General features: G+C 38.9%; 2 protein-coding genes across 2 annotated transcripts; one reads left to right on the top strand and one right to left on the bottom strand.

The window, feature by feature from the left end:
• Positions 1 to 6,877: 6,877 nt before the first annotated feature.
• Positions 6,878 to 10,805, top strand: klf4 (Kruppel-like factor 4). The gene is made up of 5 exons (XM_039780756.1): positions 6,878 to 7,159; positions 7,291 to 7,402; positions 8,101 to 8,977; positions 9,535 to 9,705; positions 10,155 to 10,805. Exons 1-5 carry the CDS (start codon positions 7,155 to 7,157, stop codon positions 10,328 to 10,330), a joined length of 1,341 nt encoding a protein of 446 aa, XP_039636690.1. The 5' UTR covers positions 6,878 to 7,154; the 3' UTR covers positions 10,331 to 10,805.
• A 4,645-nt stretch (positions 10,806 to 15,450) lies between these two features.
• rad23b (RAD23 homolog B, nucleotide excision repair protein) lies at positions 15,451 to 23,758 on the bottom strand. The gene is made up of 10 exons (XM_039780652.1): positions 23,550 to 23,758; positions 22,851 to 22,932; positions 20,987 to 21,066; positions 19,105 to 19,286; positions 18,938 to 18,993; positions 17,795 to 17,922; positions 17,261 to 17,393; positions 17,015 to 17,142; positions 16,208 to 16,390; positions 15,451 to 15,982 (listed from the first exon to the last, which is right to left on the bottom strand). Exons 1-10 carry the CDS (start codon positions 23,613 to 23,615, stop codon positions 15,869 to 15,871), a joined length of 1,152 nt encoding a protein of 383 aa, XP_039636586.1. The 5' UTR covers positions 23,616 to 23,758; the 3' UTR covers positions 15,451 to 15,868.
• Between the last annotated feature and the right edge of the window lie 983 nt (positions 23,759 to 24,741).

Below are 24,741 nucleotides of genomic sequence, written 5' to 3'. Positions count from 1 at the left end.
GGCTTAAAGCTCTGTAAATCACAAACTCTAGACTACACGTCGATATAACTAAACCGCCAAGCCTCTATCAACATTACATCTCAAATTCCAATACGCCTCACGAACATAAAGATTTAATCAAGTGTTGTGAAAATGTGACAGCCACGGTTTAACAGCAGCGCAATGAGAGCATAGACGACCTACTAGCTGCCTTTGAATCAATGCCAGAGCGCTCTTAAAGGTTTAAGAATGCTGGTGATTGCTGTAATTGCTGTGCAGCCAGGGTCTGATACAGACTCATACAGAGAAATAAAAAAAACTTTTATACTCATATGTTTCTATAGGAACCTCTCTTAACATTGTAAAGATGTGTTCTTGGTTTACTGACAGCCTATACACTTAGATTTTATGGTACAAGCGTGACGGTAACAGTTTGTGTTAAATTAGATTGTTCTGTAGCTCAAGTTCCTCTAGAATATACTTTTAGAAGCCATAGATACATGGGTGGACAAAATAATGGAAATATTTTAAGATAAAGCACTATATTGTTAAAAAGGCTTCAGATTTGGGTCGTATTAAGCTGCTGATTAGCTGAACTGTAAATGTGCTGTTCCCCGTTGGTCAGCTTCAGCTTGTGAATGTGATGCTTGTTTTCCGTTGCAGTTTGTCTGTGTTTACCACATGTTATCATGAGTTCTGAAATTCTTCCTATTACAAATTCTTTCTTCTGCACCTGCACTTTAGACACAGATGACTTGGCTTCCTTGGAGCTCAGTTAAGTGTCCCCTATTGCGTCAAAACTTTAAAAACTCATATCAAAGAGCCAGAGCTCTTCTATAGCTATATCTGTACAGATGCTGCTGACTGGTAGTTTACCTTAGATGACCTTAGACCCATTTTTCAAGCAGCGTTTGTAAATGTGATTAAAGTACCACAGGACTTAAGTTCTTTTCCATGTTTACATTATGTTGTCTACACCTTGTGTATAGATTTTACACACAGTATCTCTGCCTTATTTATGCAGACGCCTCAACCATTTGGGCTGTGATAATAATAAAACAATAAGTATAAAGCATGAAAAATCAGGTTGAGGGGTTGAGTAACTTAAAGCTCAGCTCATACATTTTAATGAATCCAAGATAACCAGAATTCACAATCTTTTGATTATTTTTCCATTACTAATCCCTAAACACTCAACTTTGAAGTTATTTCAAAATACATGTTATTAGTAAGAGTTTTACAAAAGCATTATATTTCAGTTTGACATCCCATGGATTAAGAAATGTTATTTCCCTCGAGACTTGACTTTATTTGAATTTTATTTCATCGTAGGGCTCAAAGATCTGATTCATCCCTGAATGTGAATCCTGCTTTTTCGCAGTTAAAATACACTGCACACTAAAAATTCAAATGTTCCCAGTTTTGGTCACTATAGCATTGACACAATACAGAGTTAACCTAACCCAGTACCCATGGGCGGAAAACCAAACAAATGTGCTTGTTGTTTTTTGAAATTACTGTTTTTACCTTAAAACTGCCACAAATGTATCCTGATTTGTACAAAACTGCAAAGGATACACAATAATAAACAACCAGTAACAAATAGTGACATTTAAGTTTAAAAGGAGCTAGTGTAGAGTTTGTATTCATACCACATGTTGACCAACATGTGTGTTTATTAGACAGACATCCAATGGTTTTATGTGTATTTAAACTAAATTAAGGCTGACATATTCTACATGCTCTTCTATTTAACTGACATGTGTCGACTGTGGATGTAGTGAAGCAATATAAATCAGTCAAACATTACAGTCTATGACGTGAGGCTGGTACTCATTTAGCTGGTTGTGAGGTTAGTGCAGATTGAGACATGAACTAGTCCAAGTTTTCTGTATGTCAACAAGGTGAGCTCATGGGAAGTCCCTGATTCTCCCATGTCAGACAGACAGAGAAACACGTTTTCTTCAGCTCTGGCAGCCCAAGTTCCAGGCTTTTACTTTTTAGAGGCTTCTAATCCTGGCAGGTCCATGATCTGACGTCACAGCCCTCCCCACACCCTCTGTCTGCCGACGTGCCGTACCCACACTCTCATTTCCTCCGCAGCTCACGAACACCAATCTCTTCTCTGGTCCTTTTGGCTTCTGACGTCTGAGGATCTGATTAAAACGGACTGCCTCATCTGGCCAGCTGAGGGGGTTAAGCTTTGGAGAAAGGCGGTGCTGAGTGAATATGTGGGCTGGTGTGGGTATGAGGCAGCCAACCAAGCTCCCTCTACTCCCCTCAATCGCTCTTCCCCACTTCCCCGGTCTCTTAGAGATGCATCACGTGACCAGGAAGTGTGGCTCCCCTCCATTTCCCCTCCTGACAGAAAGGAAATATTGTTAACAGAGGGGGCCGGCGCTGGGCTCTGTTACGTCGCTGGTTAAAAATAACTGGCATATTTAAGGTTGCCGAGGAATCCCAGGGCAGGCAAAGGCTGGACAGCCTGCCGCCCGGCAGGAGCTCTCTCCTCGCTCCCAGTCTGTTTCTCGCCAACTTCGATCTCTCTCTCTCTCTCTCTCTCTCTCTCTCTCTCTCTCTCTCTCTCTCTCTCTCTCTCTCTCTCTCTCTCTCTCCTCTTTTCTTTTTTTTTTTTTTTTTTTTTTTTTTTCTCTCACTCTCTCTCTCTGCTTCCTCTTCTAAACCCATTTTAGGCCCTGCAACATCACCACCCTATACCTCAACCACATTACCCTACGCCTGTGGAAGCCCACCACTAAATTATATGATGTGATGAATGCCCAGTGTTGGTTGGTTGCATCCTGACCCTAGCTCTGTCCAGCTATAGAGGCTCGGCTGGGATTGTCCAAAAAAACAGCCCCCACTGACTCAGATCTCATCCATATGCATACCATCACACAGCTGAACTGTCAACCTGTCTGTTAGCATATTTTACCTTTGTAAAATAATTACAAAACTATTTTGTCATAAAAATGATCAGAGCTAATTTATTTAACGGTGATGATTTATATACAAAGCTCTGCTTGCTGGTGGATGTCTGGACCACAGTAACCAGTGTGGTGAGCTCTTTGGCCTGGATCCATCAGGTGTTTTTAGATCACAGAGCGTTTTAGATTATTATAAATGAAAATGTCAAGCAGTCCTGGTCAGTGTAATGACTGTAAAAAGGCACTTAAGTGATGTTTTAATCAACCCGCATCATTTGTGTTGTGAATGTTGTACACATACTGAATGTTTCTAACTTTTAACTATAGCTTTACACTACAGCCATACAAAACATGATACAGTATGAAACTTATGTAATTTCTGAGAGCATGTAATAGTTTGTAGGGCTGAAACATTTATGAATCTGCAACTATTTTGATATTCATAAATCATTTTTCAAGCGAAAATGCCAAGCACTCATGGCTTTCCAGTTTCTAAAATGTGACTATTTACCGATTTTATGTGTTTATATATCGCTGTGTTGATTGCATATCTTTTGGGTTTTGGATTGTTGGTCGGACCAAACAAGCACTTCGAAGTTGTCACCATGAGCTCTGGGGAATGGTGATGGACATTTAACTAAATGATTAATTGATAATAAACAATAATCATTCATTGCAGCCCTAGAAGTTTGTGTTGATTTAAAAACCTGATCAACAGCATGTTATTCATTATGAATTTGAACATGCCTTAATATTAGCGTATGGACTTTGAACAGATGTTGGTGTTAATTATAAAAGCAAAATGAGGAGTTAGATAATGGACATAAGGGGAAATTACAAATAGCCATCTTTAAATTATTTCTGAGATTAGGAATTATGACTATATATATATATATATATATATATATATAATATGTGTGTGTGTGTATATGTGTGTGTGTGTGTGTGTGTGTGTGTTGATATAATTACATTAGAGCTAATGTGAGGTGGAGTGGAGGGAAGTGCAGCATGGAGAATCCAAAAAAGCTTGACTCAGCTTTCATGAATTAAGGAAAGAATGAAAGCTATGTTTTAATTACTGAACAGCATCTGGAAGAGAGCACTGAAAACCTCAATATCTGGAGTTATGATCCGCTGGTACTCATATTCACTTGGGTGCTATCCAGGAGGGGGAACTTTACTGAGAGACACCAGTGGAAACCGTGTCAGTCACATGCACACCAAAATACTCAAGAGTTGTGCTGAGTTATTTGACTACTTGCACTCTATTTACATAATATCAATGTTGACAACTGTGGGACTGGATTATCAACTGTGTTTGATCTTGATTTGAATATTACCATAACCACATATTATAAGAAAATGTGACATCTAAAGTATCAAGTTCGTACTCAACAGTTACCCACAACAACCTTACCTAAATCTGTCCACATCTGATTATTGCAGTCATGTCACTAATGGCTTTGACATAATGTCAATATCTGGAACTGTGTAACACCTGGAACTATTTAGTGTGGGTAGGGTATTCTCAGCATTGCATCCAGTTAATACTGTAAATGTTGCATTAACATATTCCACACAAGGGTTTGGTGTAAGTTACTAAAATAATCATGACTTCATTGTGTCAGGAAAAGCACACAGTGGTGTCATCTTCTCTTCCTTTATCTCTTTTCTCTATTCCTCATCTCTCTCATTATTGCGATGCAAAGCACCTCAGTTGTCAAAGTCAAGCCTTTGTTTTCAGGATCATTTTCAAAACCATTATCTCCCACCATAAAGAATATGGCTATAATGACACCGCTGTCATTGTGTTCCTACCTGATGTAGAAAGCAGGTCTTCAATAACAAGACATGTAGTTCAAACATTGTAGGTTTAAAGCCATCACTTCTAACCACGCAATTGGAGATAAAGGGCAGTACACATATTACTGTTTGGATACTCGTTAGATTAAGTGTTACTGTTAATATATCAAACAGTTAATAATGAGTTGCCCAACAGGATACACTTTCCATTTACAAAGTTTTTCCCACCAGCTTTTGTTTGCCAACTAAAGAAACAGGCATTCATGCAATTAAAATGTTTGAATGAAGACACAACATATGCTGACAGTAACTGTGTCCTGTTGAAGTGACGGCATGTTTGTTGACATGCCTAACAGACAAGATCCTGATGCAGCAGGATCAGTGGCGAGCGCTTTGTTTGCTCTTGCATTGAACTCTTGAGTCAATGTGTCTAATTATGTTGAAGAGAAAGGTTTGTGTTAGCTCGCTAGCTCTGAGCAAACACTGTCTGAACCCAATTCAAACTCAACACTGAACAGTTCTCAGCATTATAATGTTCCCATGTAAGGTAAAAATGTTTTCCCATACAGAATTTTTATAACTATACTGTCGTGTTAAATTAAGTCTTTCTTATGGGGCTTTTGATAATGGCCAAGAGTGCAATTTGCAAGAGAGGCCAATAAATATATCAGGGTTGCTTGCTATAATATTGTTGTCCCCAACATCTGTTTTAAGAAACATTACACTAAAATGTAGAAATACAGCATGCAGCTCAAGGCCTATCTATGTTTCCTATAAATGTCTGACATTTGTTTCAAGAAAATAATGTGTTCAAGACTAATTATCTTTGAGAATGTTGGCTATGCATAATTGATATGTCTATGTATGTGCATATACTATGCTATGTGCATATACAGTTTGTCTATACAGTACATATACCTGTATAATGTAGACATATATGCTACTTGTGCTGCCTGCTAAATGATATCCCTAATTAATTAGTAAAACATAATATAAAGATATTATAATAATGTATGAAAACAATCTTGCTTTGCATCAATAGTGGAAGAGGTATTCAGATCCTTTACTTAAGTAAAAGTACTAATACCACACTGTAATACTCTGTTACAAGTAAAAGTCCTGCATTGAAAATGTTACTTAAGTAAAAGTAAGTATCATCAGGAAATGTCTGCAAAGTATTAAAAGTAAAGGTACTTAATGCAGAAAAATCCTTTCATTTTAGAAACTGGAAACGATCAAAACTGTACTGTCAATTACCTAATAGTTTAATCGGCTAATTATTTCAGCTGTAGGCCTACTTGTAGGCTATATTTAGCCTACAATTAGGCTATATGTATCTATATATATTGTTGGGTAATTAATTAATTTATAATAAAACATATTTTATAAACTGTTAAATAAACAATAAACTGTATTTAGTATGCAAAAAATTTAATTTGTAAACTAACTAAAGCTGTCAGATTAATGTGGTGGAATATTTCCCTCTGAAATGTAGTGGAGTAGAAGAAGAAAGTGCCATGAAAAGAAAAGACTGAAGTTAAGTACAATACCTCAAATATAAGTGCAATACTTGAGTAAATGTACTAGTTACATTCCACCAGTGTTTTCAGGTGCGTGCATGAATTGTATGGGGATTGACTTCTATTGCAATCCAGTGATGCAATGTAAACCCAACGTGTGCCCACAATACTTTGCATAATTACCTATAAGCTCTGGTAACTCATTTAGGACATCACTTGCGGACAAACAAGTGGAGCAAAGACAGATGAATAACAAAATGTTATTTGTTTTAAAATAGCTAATGCAATAGACTACCCTTTTGGCCATCCATGTGGATGCCCATGCCTGCAGGTGACCCCCCCGGCATGATTAAATAATACTCGCTGTTATCCCCATCTCAGCCGCTCTGAAAAGATGCGCTTCTTCACCCACATTTCTCAGGGATCACAGCAGAAAAGATAGGTGCCGTTGCTATGAATACAAACAAACTTCTCTCTCTCTCTCTCTCTCTCTCTCTCTCTCTCTCTCTCTCTCTCTCTCTCTCTCTCTCTCTCTCTCTCTCTCGTCCCAGCCTTCCCCATGTGCTCCCTCCCTCGCACTAATGTTTTTCCGCGCTTGTTGCCGAGCAACGAAGGCGTGTCCAGCTCTAGTGATTTAAGGATACCTCTCACGCGGTTTTCTCAGTTCAGGCTGCCGGTCCCTACATGGCTACAAGCGCAAGGGGTTCCCCCGTACGTCGCCTCTCTGTCTTCCCGTTCAAAATTGCTTTAACGTTAAAAATTAAAATCTGCCTGGCTGCTTCTACCCGGCGCGCCCATCAGTGGCAGCATGTACTGGAATATAGTATAGCGCGCGACGCGGAGCAGAAACTTTCCCCGGGATACTGAACCCAGTGCAGTCACACCGAAGAGCAGCCGAAAGGACTCCACCAACCGATTCTCATAGATGAGGTGTGGACCTTGAGCAACTTTTGATAACAACATTTTGTCTGATGCACATCTACTTGTGGACTATAACCGACTGCGCTCGCTGTTCCAGGATCACTCCACAAGGATTTACCATATTATCTGTTTCATTTCAGGCAACCTCCAAATGACGTCGAGATGGCTTTAGGTGGGACGCTTCTGCCATCCATATCCACGTTCGCCAGCGGACCGACTGTCAAAAGTAAATCCATAGGAAGTGCCAATTTAGTAAGTAATGTTAGTCCGTGGCCACTTCTTATTACTACATACGGAAGCCAAATAGCCGTAGGCATCAACGAATCTGTTAGGGAAAATATGCAGCTTATTTACAGTGTGGTTGTTTTGTGTCGCTCCCATGTTATTATGGACACAGTCGGGGCTTGACACCATGCTCTACTGGGGCATGCACCAGTTTACATAGGCTACTAGAGAAAGCACCATGGGATACTGCACCCCTCCTAAGAAAACATCCTGATTATTATGATTATTATGATATTATGATATGATTGTTATATTTATTAAGAATGGGTTGTTTACACATTGATTGCAAGAATCCTCTGATGGCTGTCTGAGCTTACTTACCTATGCCACCACTAGTGCTTTCCAATGCAATTTCTTTGTGAGTGAAAATAATCTGTATTCTAGGAAGTGCTCTGTGCCAAGGACACTTGCTGCACCAGACTGAGCTCCGAAGCTGAGCTGTCAAAATAATCACTCCATTACTGATCCTGCTTCTTTTCTCCTTGAAGCTTTGACTTATACTTGTATCTGATGTCCTTATATATTCAAAGCAAGCACTCGTTTTTAAGTAGGACAGGACAAGTGTGGTTTTCTTGGCTACTGTTTGTATCTTATAAACGGTAACACGATGCAAACAAGCAGCTTATACGAGTAAAGCCATTAATGCCTCTGTAACTTTCCTCTAGAGATGGAAGGAGGAGTTGTCCCATCTTAAGAAACCCAGTGTGCCAACCGGAAGCAGCTGCTCTGACCCAGACCATCCCACTGCAACCAGCACAACAAGCCCCAGCATGTCCAAGAAAGACACAGAGCCTGACCTGGACTTGGACTACGACTTCATTCTGTCTAACTCCATACTGCAGCAGCAGCTGCAGCAGCAGCAGCAGCAGCAGGAGGAGGAGGCCATGGCATGCATCTCTGGCCAGACCCTGTCTCCTTCCCCCAGCTCCTTCTCTTCATCTTACCCTCTCCCCTCCCCTCAGGGCACTGCCAGTGAGCTCCTTTATACCATCCCAGATATCAGTGACGTCTCGCCCTCTGGAGGCTTTGTGGCAGAGCTCATGAGACCTGAGTTGGACCCGGCATACCTCCACCCCACCAGCCTCCACGGCAAGTTTGTGGTAAAGACAACAATGGACATGGGAGAATACAGCCTAGGCGTGAACGTAAGCAAGGCTTGCGTTACTGCTGTGTCAGACCCAACTCCTTCACGTGCCTCACCGTCCTTTGCATGCCACAGGATAAAGCAGGAGAACCCCAGTAACTGCACCATCTCGCAGCCCATGGACCTACACCTGCCTGGGGTAAACTCCCAGGGCCGAGGGAGCCAGCAGCAGCGCCCATGCCAGTTAGAGCTACATGGCTTCCCTGTTGGAGGGAGATCCATGACAGGCGGCAGGTTATCCTCATCCTCTTCCCTCTCCCCAGACCATCCTCTGAGCCGGGAGCACCAGATTCTGGGACACCCCCACTCTCAGATCCCTCTAGCTCCACAGGGATACCACCATAGCTCCCCACAGGGCTACACTTCCTACCCTCAGCCATCCTCTCTGCAGTACCAAGGTTAGAGCACATTTCTTTTTTCTCATTCTCTTGTAATCTCTTGTGGCTATTGAGTGCAGTAACTTAAATGTGGGGAAAAACTCAAAACAGACTAACACAAGGGATCATACAACATGAATATAAAGTCCACAGAGTTTATTTAAATGCATAGTATACAACCTGTAGGGATTTAATTATACCCCAAAAACTTAAAAGTACTGAAAACTGCATCCCATGGTCTTTAAACCAGCCAAAAAATATATATTACATTACCAGATGTTTAACAAAATATACAGTTATTTGGTTGTTTTCATAGTATTAGTGTTAATTGTCCATTGTTGTGCCCCTTTGCATTAACGTTTACAATATAGTAATTAGAAGTTGTTTACAAAATTTGGTGTTTGTTCCAAGCCTTTTACATTTTTGAAGAAGGCTGATGTTATCTTTTGCATCTTAAAGTTGATGAAAAAAGTGATTAAGGACATTCTGCAACTTCTACTGTATATAGAGTGTGCTCTCTTTTATTTTCTCTACACATGTGGCACCATGATGATGACCATGATCTTTTGACCCCACAGAGACGCTCATGAGCTCCAGTGGGGACTGTTTGCCAGAGGAACCAAAGCCTAAACGTGGTAGGCGCTCCTGGCCCAGGAAGAGAGTTGCCACACACACGTGTGACTATGTTGGCTGTGGGAAAACGTACACAAAGAGCTCCCACCTCAAAGCACATCACCGCACACACACAGGTATGCAACTGTATGTTAGATTTTCTTTCCAGTGTTTTTTTGTCAGCCATTTATATCTGGTTTGAATTAAATGATGTCACATACAGGTAGCTTTCTGGATTCTCATCAAGAAACATATTTTTTATTTACTGTTTAATGCGTTTCATACTGTTTTCATTGTTCAGAGCTAATTATTATCCACAACAAGCATGTCACAGTCAATTATTGAGTCATGAATGGGGGTTAGGTGGGTGGGGGATGGGGAAGGTGACTTGTTTGGCAGGTGCGGTAAAACCGGTTGATACTGATCCCTGCTCAAATACAAACCCCAGGCTGATTAGCATGGCCTTTATACACCAGCTGTAGGACAGGACGGACCTCTTTTCTCCTCAAGGTGGAGAAGGTTGGGCCAGTCTAACCTCAGGGCCAGCACTAACTGCTCCATATGTGTATTGTTTTACCATCAAAAGGGGAGAAGCCTTACCACTGCGACTGGGAGGGCTGCGGTTGGAAGTTTGCACGTTCGGACGAGCTCACACGCCACTACAGGAAACACACCGGCCACCGGCCATTTCAGTGTCAGAAATGTGACCGGGCCTTCTCGAGGTCAGACCACCTTGCTCTCCACATGAAGAGACACTTATGAGACTTGGCGATGGATGAAGGCTCCAGGGAAGAAAAAAAAAACGAAAACATATGTTAACAAGAACCCTGAACAAACTTGTGACCTACACTTTTTAGAACCATAATTTGCCTTCAAGCCGTTGTCAAGCAACAAGACAAGCTGTGGTGTTCACGGCAAAAACAGCATTACTCCCTCAAGAGCCTAGAATTTCTCTCAATCCCGTCTTCGCACACTGTGCAGGTGACTTGAAAAGACCTCTCAGTCAGGGTTGTAAACTTTATGAAAGGGACCAAACTGGAATTTGTCTTATTTAACCGACAAAACTTGGAGGACCAGGTGCCAACAACTTTTAACTGGAAATGTATTTTTGTCAGGGAAACCAGGAGCAACAAACATCTCCAGAGGCCTTACACCAGCAACATGCCATATAGGCTCGGTTATCATCTACACACTGTTCAAAATACTGTATTAATAAATACATCTATATTTATATACACATTTCACCTGCAATGCCATTAATTTCAGGTACAATTTTAATTTATACAAAATGGTGCTGAGTGACTCTGAAGTTTTTTTTTTTAAATTAATATTAAAAAAAAAAGGTACCAAAGATTAAGGAAAATATACAAAAGGGTGAAACTATGAAATATAGTGCCATATGGTTGTTTGTGTATTTCTTGGAAACCTTTCTTCCACAATCTGACTTAAATCAGGTGAACACTTCTAAATGGTGATGGCAATCTTCAATGCACTGCAGTTGCAAAGTGCAATAATTTATGAGACATTCGTATTTTTGTATTGAATGAGTAACTCTGAACAAAGATTTTTTGTTTATAGCCAAAATATGTAATATAATCTTAAAATTTGTACATTTGTAAATAAAAATGCTTTGTTATTGTTTTGTATTTTACACTATAATAAAATAAAACTGTATTTGAAATGAGGAAACAACAATGACCTGTATACTCTTTTTACCCTATCTACATCATCAGCCTATTAAAAATAAAACAAGAAAACATTGTAGATTTCCCTGGCAGTGTAATGGAGAAGCACATTTAAATGGCAGCAATATCTCACAGTCAGCTCACACACAATATCCCCCACTGATAATAGTGATTATCGCCGCAGGCAAACTAACACAATGTTGCCATTTAAAAAGATTTCCAAAAAAACACACTGCTACAATGTCCTGTTTCCATGGGGTTCTCTTTCCACCTGTCAGTGGGAAGAATGGGGAGGATAACTGAGTTACTAGCTGACATTCAAGGGTGACACCAAATCTGACTGCCACTCTGTGCCGGAGCTGAAGCTCTCGGGTGCACCATATGAATACAAAAAATACCCATCAAGATGCTACAGTGAGATAGTTCCTTAATATGTTTTTGCTATATGATTATGCATCATGTATGTAATGTATCCAGCTACATACCTTTTTCAAATAAACATGAATGAAAGAAATTACATTCCTGAAACCCTGCTTTATGCTTAGTGTCCACTCAACAACTGAGTTACTTACACAACACTGGAAGGAACCCAATATAAAGTTTAACACTGTAATAATTGCATATGCATATTAATGTATGTTTAAAAAAAAAGGAAATGTTTTGCCCACAGAATTCTTTACAGTAAATATAGGTCATGATTGCAGTTCATTAAACGTGTAGTAAATCATTTTGTAAAAATATGATAGCACTTTTTGATAAGTAATACTTTAGAAGTTTCAAAATTGATTAAAAACTTAATGTGCTTAATTTCCAACTGATAGTTATGTATTTATTTAGAAAATGTCATTGTTTTGCTCATACCGTTCTACTGTAGAATGTGTTTAGTGACACTTAAAAAAATTTTTTTTTAAACATGAGAGCCTATGTTAATTTGTAACATTTGCATTTATAAAAAGGCCACAAGGTCTTAAAATATGTATTTCAAGTGTGTTTAAAGTCGCTGGGTAAACAAGGAAAAACTATTATTTTGTGGTTTATAAAGGCTATTACTGCTATTAGTTACAAGTTATAAACCTTTTATAAAGTGTGTCTTATTAAATGGGAACCAAATCATCTGACTGCAACACCAGCATGTACTTACTTATTAATACACAGTAAAAGAAAAAAAAAAGCGTGCCTTGATATTCAGTCATTTTGTGGTTTCTTCAGGCTGGCAAATGGGGCTTACTGTTGACAGTGTTGAAACATGTTGTGGTCTATGTTGCCCCCTATAGGTTCATTCAGTTTTAAGCACTCAAGGCTCTTGTCGTTCAACTTTTATTCTTAAATGGAGCATTGTAGAAAGTCCCTTTTAAGGCCTTTAAAAGTAATTCTACATTTTGCAGTTCACTATTAAGCCTGAGGTAACCTGCAAAATACAAGAAGTGGTTTAGATGACACTGATAAAGCTCACATGAACATGAATTATTACAGCCTTTATAGAGTAACACTTTTTTGTGTAAGTATATCACATGTATTGCAATACATTATGAATTGATCCTGGTCACAGTTTAGGGTTCATTGCAACATTTTGTTTGCCCTATACAGTTTTTTTACGATCGCTATGACAATTTTTTCAATACTATAAAACAACTTTCCTAAACTCTTAACGCACCATGACACTTACAACACACAATTGACAAAACAGTTTTCATGCTCAAAATCACACATTGTAAACTAAACTCCAACACTAATTTCCAAAATACAATTATACACTAACACAACACACTAAGTCTACCAAAACACTGCAAACATCTCCCAAAATCAAATAATTCTTCCAAAACATTAACATCTGTTCTCTTCCAACAGAAACATTTAGGCAATCATAGCCCAATGTCATAAAAACACTAATATAAGGTGGAATTACAGAAACTGCATTATTTTACATGTGTCAGGTCTGCTCCTTATACAATAGACACTATATTGTATTGATCATAGATTATGCTTTGCACTGCAGTTTCGTTTGAAGCCTCTCTAAATTTTTGTTTTGGTGGGTTTAGTAAATGGATGCATTTTGTTTTCTTTGCTGCAGAAATTAAATTACAAAAGATGAATGACCCATCTCAGAGTAGCTTTATAGAATGTACGGTTTATAAAAAAAGAGAAGACAGAGACAAAATTGTTGCAGTAAAGGCTCCATTTGCAACAGGACAAACAAATATTATATCATGAGACAATACAAAATATTCAAACAGAATATGCCACAGAGAAAAAATAAATAAATAAATAAAATAAAATAGTCATCTTCTAATCTGCCCGGTCTTCCGCATTTGGCCACATATTCTCATCCACATCACACCGGATATCTTCTCTGGCAAGGAATCTTGGGAGAAATCTTTTGGCATGCCTTATCCACCCCTGGCAGTGTTCAGCTGTGATGTCTTGGCATGCAGCATCCATTGAAATGCTTTGCTGTATACCTACTGTATGTCCTATTGTACTTCAGGTTTATAGAGTAGTTTACTGCAAAACACTAGCCTAGAAATCTAGACGCACCAACATCTTGATGTGGGTCTGGCTTGTCAGGCTAGCAAAACACACTATGTATAGTACAGTAATGACTGTATTGCATAACCTTAGCTAGACGTATTGGTGACGGAGTTCTTTGATGTGCTCACCGTTCCTTTCAAAAGGAACTTTGTAAAGTTGTTTCATTCTGACTCTGTGTTTAACCAGAGTCCAAGAAATGGATGTTATGCTGATTGCTGCAATGTTCCCAAAGCTACAACTCTGGACTGAATTTCCTTCAGTTTTATTTCATTGTCAGCAATCACCATGTTGACAATAGCAAGTTCCTCTTCTTCATTTAGGAGCTTTCCTCTGCCCCCTCAGGGAGGTAGACGTTGAATCCTTAGAGAGACAAAATACAGTTAGGCTACATGTTAGGACCGGAGGCATACAGTCACTGTAATACACGGTAACATTATTTAACCTTTGTAGTAGGAAGAGCCCTTAGACAATATCCTACCTGTTGGTTTCTCGAAAAGTCCGGACAATGGATGCCACTGCATGTCCCGGCTGAGATTTGGCTGTACTAGTTCACCAGCCTCTCTGTATGATAGCCCATGGTTTATGACATGGTCTATGATAGTAGCTCTTATTTCATCAGTTACCCTAGCTCTGGCCTTTCTTTGAGCACCACCACGCATTCTGACTCCTCTACCTCTACCTAATCCTTGTCCAGGCATTCCTCTCCCTTGTCCTAGCACTCGTCTTGCTCTCCCTCATGCAGGCATTTTACTTAATTTGTTTGTCTTGCACTATATTGTTCCTTTTCCACACAAGATCAGCCAAAATAGGTCCTCTTTTATGTACTACCATATGGTCATGCTATTGAAAGAACCTCAACAGCTGAGTGTGTTTCCTAGATGGGAATCAGCTGTGATTGATCTATTTGCATAACATCAATCAGCTGTTTCTCAGTAGCAATGGAATAAAATGCAGGGGATATATTTGTGTTTCAATTTACAATATGAACAGCTGTTCACTTTGACTTTAGCCTATAAGTTAGGTTTAGAACATGACGTTATCTGTTCTGACATACAGTGTGAAAGCATTTGCAAATTGGTCAGTAAAAATCCATTGTTTTGGTCTTGGTTGAGCTTGTGTGTAAAAGAAGTTAAAGCATTTTAACTGTATGCATTTTGTGTCAAAGAAACAAGAAATGTGTTAAATGTATAGCCTACACAGACAGATGTTGTGCTGTGTTAAGAGTTTAGGAAAGTTAAAAGTATTGAAAGAACTGTCATAGCAATCGTAAAAAAATGTAATTTGGGAGTGTGGTTTATCAGGCAATGACAGATTTATTTTTAGGGGGTGGGGGTTGTGGTTTGGTGGACAGAATTTCTGAATTTTCTCTGAAAAAAGGCAAAAACGTACCAATAAAATGGATCAATTCATAATCTTGAGCATGTCAGATTTATACAATCACTCCACGTAAACACAGCAAAGTAGGCAGCTTTCATATATTTTGAATTTGATTTTTCTGTAAAAATGTCAGCCATTGCCACTAAACCCTACTACATGTATGTAAACTGTATACATGTTAAAATGCCTTCACATATTATGCATTGCAGTTCAAACTTCTTTACACAGCTCCTGTCCACACTCCCGTTGATTTACATGCAAATGAGGGATGTTAAATAGAAAAAGAACCAGTGCCATACATGTTGCTTGTTTATTGTGCACAGCTTTAATTTTTCAAATCTCCATTACTTGTCAACTTAAAAAAACAGAATAAGAGTGCATGAATACTGTCGGATCTATCCTCCTGAACAAACCTCACTTTCAATGTGACGCATACTTCAAACTATATTGATTAACTAAAGTGTTTTTTGTTTTATCAATAGCACACAGGTGATTTCTGATGCAAAGTTGTACTTTAATTGTTCCTCCATTTTAAACTGATCACAAACAGCCTGTCCTTGTGCACAGGCTGATAATGACCCAGTGTTATAAAGAAAGGTGAATGTGCTGAATAAATCTTTTTTTTTTTTTATGTAAAAGGCTTGTTGTACACATGTAGTTAACAATCAAAAAGTAGAGGAAGAAATAAGAAAAAAGTCAAAATGACGATTTAATCATCATCAAAGTTCTGTTGTAAAAGGAAGTTGGCGGCCAAGTTTTCGTTCTTCTCACAAGCAAAGTAGGCTTGTATAACGAGTCCCTCTGGAAATCCTAAAGCTTTTAGCTGGAATGGGAGAGAGAAGAGTTGCAAATTAGCCAAACATTTCAATAAGCAAATGAAAATGTGTGGTTCATGTTTAATAGTCTACTATGTGAAAATATGTTCAAAAGTCACGATTTTGGCAACATCATTACAGTTGACACATCATATTCCAGCACGCCTAGTTAAGCAGTACTGAACTTTGGACTGAGAGTAAAGGGTTAGTGACAGCGTTGGGCTCCTCCTCACCCTCTCAATTGCCTCTTTCTCCAGTGGTGTGACCTGGATGTAGCTCATGTGACTCCCACCGGGTGCATCACCAGCTATCCCTCCAGCCCCCACAGCTCCTCCTGCTCCACCTCCAGCCGGCACTGCCTCTGGGTTGGGTTCATTCAGCATCTGGATGAACTGCTCTTGGTGGCTGCTAATCTCCTACAGTGGTAAATAAGAAGTTTAGGCATGGACTGTGGAGGCACAGAAACTATACACTGTCCCTGTGCACTTATTACTCTAAAGTGAGGCAAATATGTATTAGAAAAAATAATTGCCTCCTATACAATTTGTTTTTCCTATACATTGGAGACTCATAAGAGACATTTAAAAAGAAAAATCCAGATTTTCAGTCTATTATGGGTAAAACATAGCCTGACGTGGTCATACTCAGATTCTAGTCAGAACTTCCCGACCTCGAATTTTGTGGGCGGGGCTAAGTTCGGCTGGCATCCAGGCTAGGTAAAACACCAAAAACACTAGAACCTACAATTGCCAGAATGCAACTCAGAACTATCTTTCACTAGACGCCCTGCCTCCTAAATCCTTGTCCCCAACCCACACCTTCAGTTTGTAATAAAGGCTTGTTAAAACATTTAAGTCCCAAGTCCAAACTGAGATACTATTTTTTTTTTCTTCCAAACTTGGCTCCCTCCAGAGCCACAGAGGACATTATACAACTGTTTTTAAAGGCTGAGTAGTACTCCTTGTGCCGTGTACACGGATCTTCATGAGTGCCTCTTTAAGTGATTTAATTAGAACTGTGTCAAGCACCCCCCCACCCACCTGCAACAGCTCAGGGTTTTCCCTGCCGATCTCCTGCAGCAGGGCAGGAAGCAGGGCAGCATTCTGCTGGATCAGCTGTCTCATCACGTGGAACTGGGGCTGATTTCTTAGGAAACTCAAGGGGTTGCCTGAAAGGACAACATGTCAGTTTAAGCAGCAAGAAGCCAGACACAGAAGGATAAAAACAGAAACAAACATTTTCTCATTGAGACTGCTGCAATATGCAGAATAGTATAGGACACTTACCTCCTCCAGCACTTGAAGAGCCAGTGTTGGCAGGAAGGCTAATACCACCTATGGGTGCAGTAGAAACTCCACTCACTGGAGGCACCACCGCTTCAGGTCCTGATGCACGGCCCGGATCTCTGCCTGGAATACCCTGAAAGAAAAGTCAGGAAATACAAGTTATTTGAAAAAATAAATCACATAATCAACATAATATATGGGTGCCACACTTTGATTGTGAGACACAGGATTACTGTACTTGTAGTCCACTTTAGTTTAAAGTTTGTGGGTTACATTTTGTCATGTACACATTTTAGGATTCTGATTATTTACTGTAGGAAGCAACCGTGTAATGAATGTCACTGGCAAGTAAGCTAAAACCTACAAATTAACACATTCCAAAGGCACTGTAAATTATACATGTACAAGATCCTGACCTGAGCAGGGATACTAAGCTAACCACACAGAGGTTTAACCTATCATGGGTTATGTACCAATCCAGCAATTTGCTCTCAGACACATTTGCTCGGGCCACAGACTAAAGACTGTTCTTACTGTGAGCAGGTACTCCACAGCTCGGTCTGGGTTGTTGAAGCTTGCTCTCAGAGCTGCTACCACCTGCTCCCTCTCGTAGCCCATGAGCATCATCTCGTTCACCATGGCATCATATGATGGGCCCGTCACTTAAAACAAACAAACACACACACACACACACACACACACACACACACACACACACACACACACACACACACACACACACACACACACACACACACACACACACACACACACACACACACACACACACACACACACACACACACACACACACACACACACACACACACACACACACAAGCTTAATAGGCGGTTAACAGCACTATGATTGGCCACATTTAAAGCCATTTCAGAAAAAAATAGTTTTAGTATTGAGCGTAAACATATGCATTATTCATTTATTTTATAACATGGGTGTCAAACTGTCAAGGCCACCAGAAAGGTATCCATAAATGTGTTTTAATTTGAAGAAAATTAACTAATCTTTGATTTATTGGCACTTCAATTAATGACACATAAAATATCAGCATTCTGTCAAACAGAAGACATCTTAGATGTTTATAAGGTCACAGAAAACGCAACTAAAATGTATTTAATATAACAGCATTATAAACAAAACTCAGTTGAGCTTTGACTTTAATGCAAAACAGGGCAAGAGCATTTTAGGAGTTAGCAAACATTAAGATCCATTTCTCTACGGTGTCCCATAAAAATGAACATCTGCTTCAATGGCTACAGGAGTCATAATAATTAAGACCAACAGGATTTGCTCTTAACACAGCAATATTTGTAAAACTGAGAGCATATTGGCCATGGGGAACTGTGGGATTATGTTTTGGCCACGCCGCAGTGTTAATTGATTAAGATGCATCTATGTGATGATGGGATATGGATATCCAGAGAAATAGGGTGGATCAAAACAATCTAAACAATTCATAAGAGGGCCCACAGATTTATTACATACAAGATATGGCTTAAAGGCATTGAGGCAAAAAAGTAATTTTTGTCTAACAAATTGTGTGGCATTTGTGACAAAGCTCTTATATCAGATTCATAATTACATTTCCCTCATATGTACCGCCAACAAAAGGAAATACAATACTGACTGACAAATTAGGTTTACAAATGCAGCCTTACCTAGATTTGAAACTGCCTCATTAATCAGGTTAGTGTTTGTTGAAGCCTCAGAGCTTCTGCAAGAGAAAACAGAGCTTGGGTGAGGCGTGATCTGCACGTCACTTCTCAAAAAAAAGACACACTGAAACCGGAGAGATAGTTAAAGGCAAACATCTACCCATCTTTACCCGACAGGGGTGGAAGCTGGTTCAGCAGTGGGAGACTGCCTCTCCTCTGGTTTGTCGTCTGTAGAGGTAGGCCCTGATGTGTTTTCAGAGCTGGACGATGAGGCAGGAGGCGCTGCGGGAGCTGCAGCGCTGGAAGCTGAAGTGGCAGGTGAAGGCTGCGGGGCAGCTGATGCCGTTTTAGCCTGCAAGACCATTTTTAGGATATAAAAATACGTTACATATGCGATATTACTTGAGTCCCAAAGGGTGATGGTCTTATAAGTGGTCATCAAAATGTATTTTACTTTGGAGTGTCATTGCTTAAGCAATGTCTTGGTTATCCTAAATGATACTGATAAAAGGTCATCACCCCTATGACATAACTTGAGTTTGTTTCGGAATAGGGTCGCTCAATTAACAATTTTTTTTTTTTTATTAAAAAGATTTATTTAGATAGGGACAAATACAAAAAAACATAGATAAGCTTTAACAGTCATCTGATGTATGTATCATGGTGTTTTAGCCGAAGCTAATTCACAACACTTGTCCTTAGTAGGGCTTTTGGTAATACATATTTACATTATTAAAAATTAGACAAAAGATGAAATAAAATGGAATGAAATGAAAAAAGGAAAAAGTATACAGAGAGAGCACAGTGTAAAAACTAAATATGAGAGCAAGATTGTTCCTGAATTAGCCACAATTAATTAACGACTTTAATAATATGCATTAACAGATACAAAATCCCATTCAACGTTTATTTTTTCCAATGTATTAAAATTGGTTCATTTCAACGGGAACAGCTCTGCATGAAGACAATGGCCCAATCCCAAAGTGAGCCCTGAGGACTAAGGACTAAGGACTCACAGACTTAATTGATCTCTGGTACTAAGTGAGTGAGTGTGTGAGGCCACATGGGCTCAGATAGGTAGAAATGGGATCGGGACAGCACTTCACAAGATCACGTTACCTTGGCGACGTTTAATAACAAAGATGTTGCTGACACTTGCCGGTTTGGGAATTTTAATTTTAAGTTTGTTGCTTTCCACACGGCCAAGGCCCAGGAGACGGCTACCTGATTCCAAACTCTTGTTTTACAAGCAGGACAACAGGTTGGTCCGTTCCTGGTGGGTGTGTCGTGCTGTTGTTTACCTTCGTATTTCCGGTTCCCTATCGTCTCGCGTTAAACGTCACAACGCTTTGAACTGTGGGTAATTCCCTTTGGTGAAGTCTGCATCGATGCAGACTCACGGAAAGGGCTCGGTAAGTGAGTACTCAAACCCTCACGCCCTTTGAAAGTCCACATTGGGACAACCCTAAGCCCTTACGAATTTCGCGAGAACGCGCACCAAAGTCCGTGAGTCTGTGAGTCCGGACTTTGGGATTGGGCCAATATATCCTAATCATTGTTTTCTATACTGTCCTACTATTTTTGTAATATATTTTTTCGTTAGTGTTACAGCAAGTAGATTCGAACAGGATCAAGACCGCTTCTCTCTTTCTCCAGCATGAGAAAAATACTCATCAAATTCTTATATGGAATACAGCAATGTCATTCTAGGAAGATTATCTTATCTTTGTTTGGATTAAGTTAACTGCAATGTACAGGAATATTAGGAGTAAACCAGAGCCATGCATTGACAACACTGACCCCACTCCAAGTCAGCAGACGTGATCACTTTGTGAGCTACTTGTTCTAGCGCACCATAAGAGCCTGTTCAACAGCTCCCACAGACAGACATAATGCAAGTGGTTGGCAGTGGAAAGAGAAGGTTACAAAACCTAATCATTGTTCAGTGTTAGCTCATTTTAATAGCATTCAAGGGTTTTGCTGTTCTACAAATCTTTTCAACAACAAAAAAAAAAACCTGCCATTTCCTGAAACAACTTCTAATTCACAAACCTTTGTCACCATGACGACCACAAAGTTCTTTTCATCGATTTTGTATTCTTTGAGGGCTGTGTCATCGCTGAGGACTTTCCCTGTGAAGAAGACATAATTCTATTGGCTTTACCTGGCATGAACTCTGAAACAACATGCAGGGATGCAACAATAGATGGTATCATATTTTATCACTGAATAGAAGGTCGCCGAGTGGATACATCACCTGCTTTTGTCACCACACCTGGGTCTTTTTGTTAGATTGTTTTCGATTGTGTTGTATATATTTCCGAAAAGTTGCTTTAAGTAGGTCACACAAAACTCCTGTCTAAAATGCTACAATACGTATACATACTCAGTGCCTATGAAATGTATTCAGCCTCCCTTGCGGTTTGATTGTTTTAAAAAACACAAAATACAGTGGTGTAATGGGGAATTTTTAAGTCTGACTAAAATCTTAATTACTCACTACCTGCTTTTCACCATATTCCCCAAGGTTTGTTTATCTATCTATCTATCTATCTATCTATCTATCTATCTATCTATCTATCTATCTATCTATCTATCTATCTATCTTTTGAAAGACAGATAACTGCGACTCTCGCTCAAACAAATGAAGGTGGGCATATCATGGAACACATTAACCAAGCTGCATCCTTTGCAGTAATCTGGGTAACATTTTCATTCTTTGGCAGGTTTCTTGCTATAGGCTTTGCACTATGGCAACAGGAGATTAAAACAATTTGAAAAACACAGCCCTTGCTGTAGCCTTAATGTATCTGCTTTACCTGCTAAAAGGAAAATACACGGTTAACCAGCTCTACAGCACTGCATTTTTATAGCTGTACAATATTACTGAGGGTCTAAAATGACATGGACAAAATAAATTAATTTAGACCTCTCAATGTAAAGGTTGAACCAATCTAGTGTGTGGACATTTACACAATGCACCAGCTACAGCAGATGTGGAAACAGATCCTTACTTATAATTACATCAATTCTATTCCAACTTCCATCCTATTCTATTTGACACAACATGATTTAGAGGGAAGCAAAGAGTTGGGCAACTTCTGTCTCAATAAAAGCCATTTAAAAGCTAAATTCAACAGTCAATAGACAATATATTCATTTTGTTTTTCTGATCCTGTTTAAGGCTTGGCTACATCAGTTTTGTTTGAAAACACAAAGTAGAACACACTGCATTTGCTTTCATGCTGGATTATAAAGAGAGTCTTTCAAACATTGAAAGAAAACGTATTTTGCCACTGGTAAGAGATTCCCTCTAACCTCCCCATTAATACAAAACAGAATAGGATATTTTACAAAATATTACAGTAAACAAAACGCTAGATGATCTGTTACAATGTATTACAGTAAACTATTAAAAGGAAAACTGTGATGCGCTCAATGTTGGCCCACTTCAGACTTTAAGAGAACTGTGATACAAATCTACTTGCTTGGAAGATCTGTATTAGCTTTCATGACAAATTTAGGCTCCCTGTGACTGCACAGAATACAACATCCTGTCAAGATGAACGATGATCCCAGTATGAGACAGGAGAAACCACTAGCATGAAGGCAAACTGTCAAAGGCAGCTTTGTAAAATACACATCTACATCCACCGAGAGAACACACTGGAAAGTAAGAATAAACGTCCTTCTCAAAAACAAAAACATTGGATAAACTATCAGACTCACAAATGTATTGCTGACATCCCTAAACAGTGTAATGGGTTGCAGCACACAATACACAAATACAATAAAAACGTTGTAAGTTACTTTTTTTTTTACTTAGACTGAATTGAAACAATAGAAGACAGTGACAAGCTCTTTTTTTTTTAAGTGAATTTTTAAGAAGAGTTAAATACAGCCATAACATACATACCAGCATAAATCAGCTTTAATCCAGCCACTGAGAAATGTTCCTTTCCTTTCTCCTCTTCAATCCTCTCTTTTAAAATCTTCACCTGTGAAAAGAATCATGACATTTTTGTGTGTTGTTGTATTTTGAGAGGCTTGACAGCAGTGTGCGTCCCATAGGTGTAAAGGAGCTGAAAAATTTAATAAAAAGATTTGTACCATAGTGTGTAATGCTGTAATTACATTAATAACGTTAACCAAAATAAAATGTTTAATTATTATTATTATTATTATTAACTTACTTAACTGCTAATGTACTGTTACAAATGTGTAGCTAATTTTAATGTGTTCCACAGAAAATGAACTGTGCTAATCAGAACTCGTTAGTTCACAAACACTTCAACGGTAGTAATGCTGACGTTACCTTGTCATCCCTTCCAATCTGGAACGATAAGTGGGCTAAGGCTAAATGCTGACAATACAAACTACTTTCCTGACCAGTAACGTTATTTAATAAAATGACGCTAATCGGTCTCATGCCCCGCGTCAAATAGCGGCTACATTTACCCGAATAGTTAGTCCTTCTAAAAATATATCCGTCATGTCTACGCGACCCATCTATCGATCGTCTAATTTGAAATGGTCAAAAACTAAAGTCCTCCGTTCCAGAACATACCCAACTCCCACTCCACCCCCTTCACAAATGCATGGTTTCAACTCTCACCGTCTCCTCTTCATCGATGTCGATTTTGAACGTCTGCTGCTGTAAGGTTTTCAAAGTTATCTGCATTTTGTCGTCAGAGTTTTTATTACCGGGCCTAGTTCAAACGTTGTAGATCCAACTTGCAAAAATCTTGTCTGTTTTTGTTGGCTCATTACAAACTGTCAGCCGCCATGACTTTTCGCCTTTCTTCTTCTATGGAAGATATTTAAGCTGCAGCGCTCCTACTGGTCAGCGTTGAAACTGCAGTGAAAATGCGGTATATACTGCTGGGTGGTTTAATAGGACCCTGTCAACTGACAATATCTTATAAGCTGATCATATGTTATTTATTTGAAATATATATATATATATATATATATATATATATATATATATATATATATATATATATATATATGTATGTATGTATATCTTCAAAATAAATAGCAACGTTGTAGTTAATTGTTGATAAATGTAGTAGAGTGTAATACCTGCCTCTGACATAGATTGTGGTAGAGGTGTGAAGTAACAGAAAATAAAAAATACTCAAATGGATGTATTTAATTACATTCCACCATTGCTTTGATTTCACATAATTAATTAAATCCCTTAACTTGACAAGAGTTAATTTGACTAAGTGCTGGAACTGTAAAGTTTATGCAGTATAATTTCTTTGCAACACTTCCACTTTAAAAAAATATGAAGACAAATACCTCCAACACTACAAATTCTTAGTATTTAAGTATTATATCATGAAAACATAGAAAATATATATTGTTTCCTTTGGCCCTGTCCACCCTAAGAACCCCTTGTGAATTGAATTCCTAAAAAACATTTTATTGTCACTTATTTTGATCACAATAGTGAATTGCAAAATAGGGTTAAGTTATAATATGAGTAGAGAAACATAATAGTGAACAATAATGTTACTTTACCCTACTGGGATGAAGTAAAAAAAAATATAGCCTTTATTCATGCAGGCTATATTTGTAATGTCATCCCAGCCCCACTCTTACTCTACAGTATAAGAAGCAACCAGAGCAACAACTCACCCTCAATCAAATACATTGCTAACATTTTAATTACATGTGATAAAAACATTTCTTTCATTTTTCCTTTAGATAAATATGATTTTGGTGCTTCTTCATCATGTAGGCTATCTCTAAAGACTGACATTGGTGGAATAAACTTGCTCCCCTTACTGAAATTAATT

Source organism: Perca fluviatilis, chromosome 17 (genome assembly GCF_010015445.1).
Source record: "Perca fluviatilis chromosome 17, GENO_Pfluv_1.0, whole genome shotgun sequence".
Lineage (NCBI taxonomy): Eukaryota > Metazoa > Chordata > Actinopteri > Perciformes > Percidae > Perca > Perca fluviatilis.
This window is presented reverse-complemented; position numbering and strand designations above follow the sequence as displayed.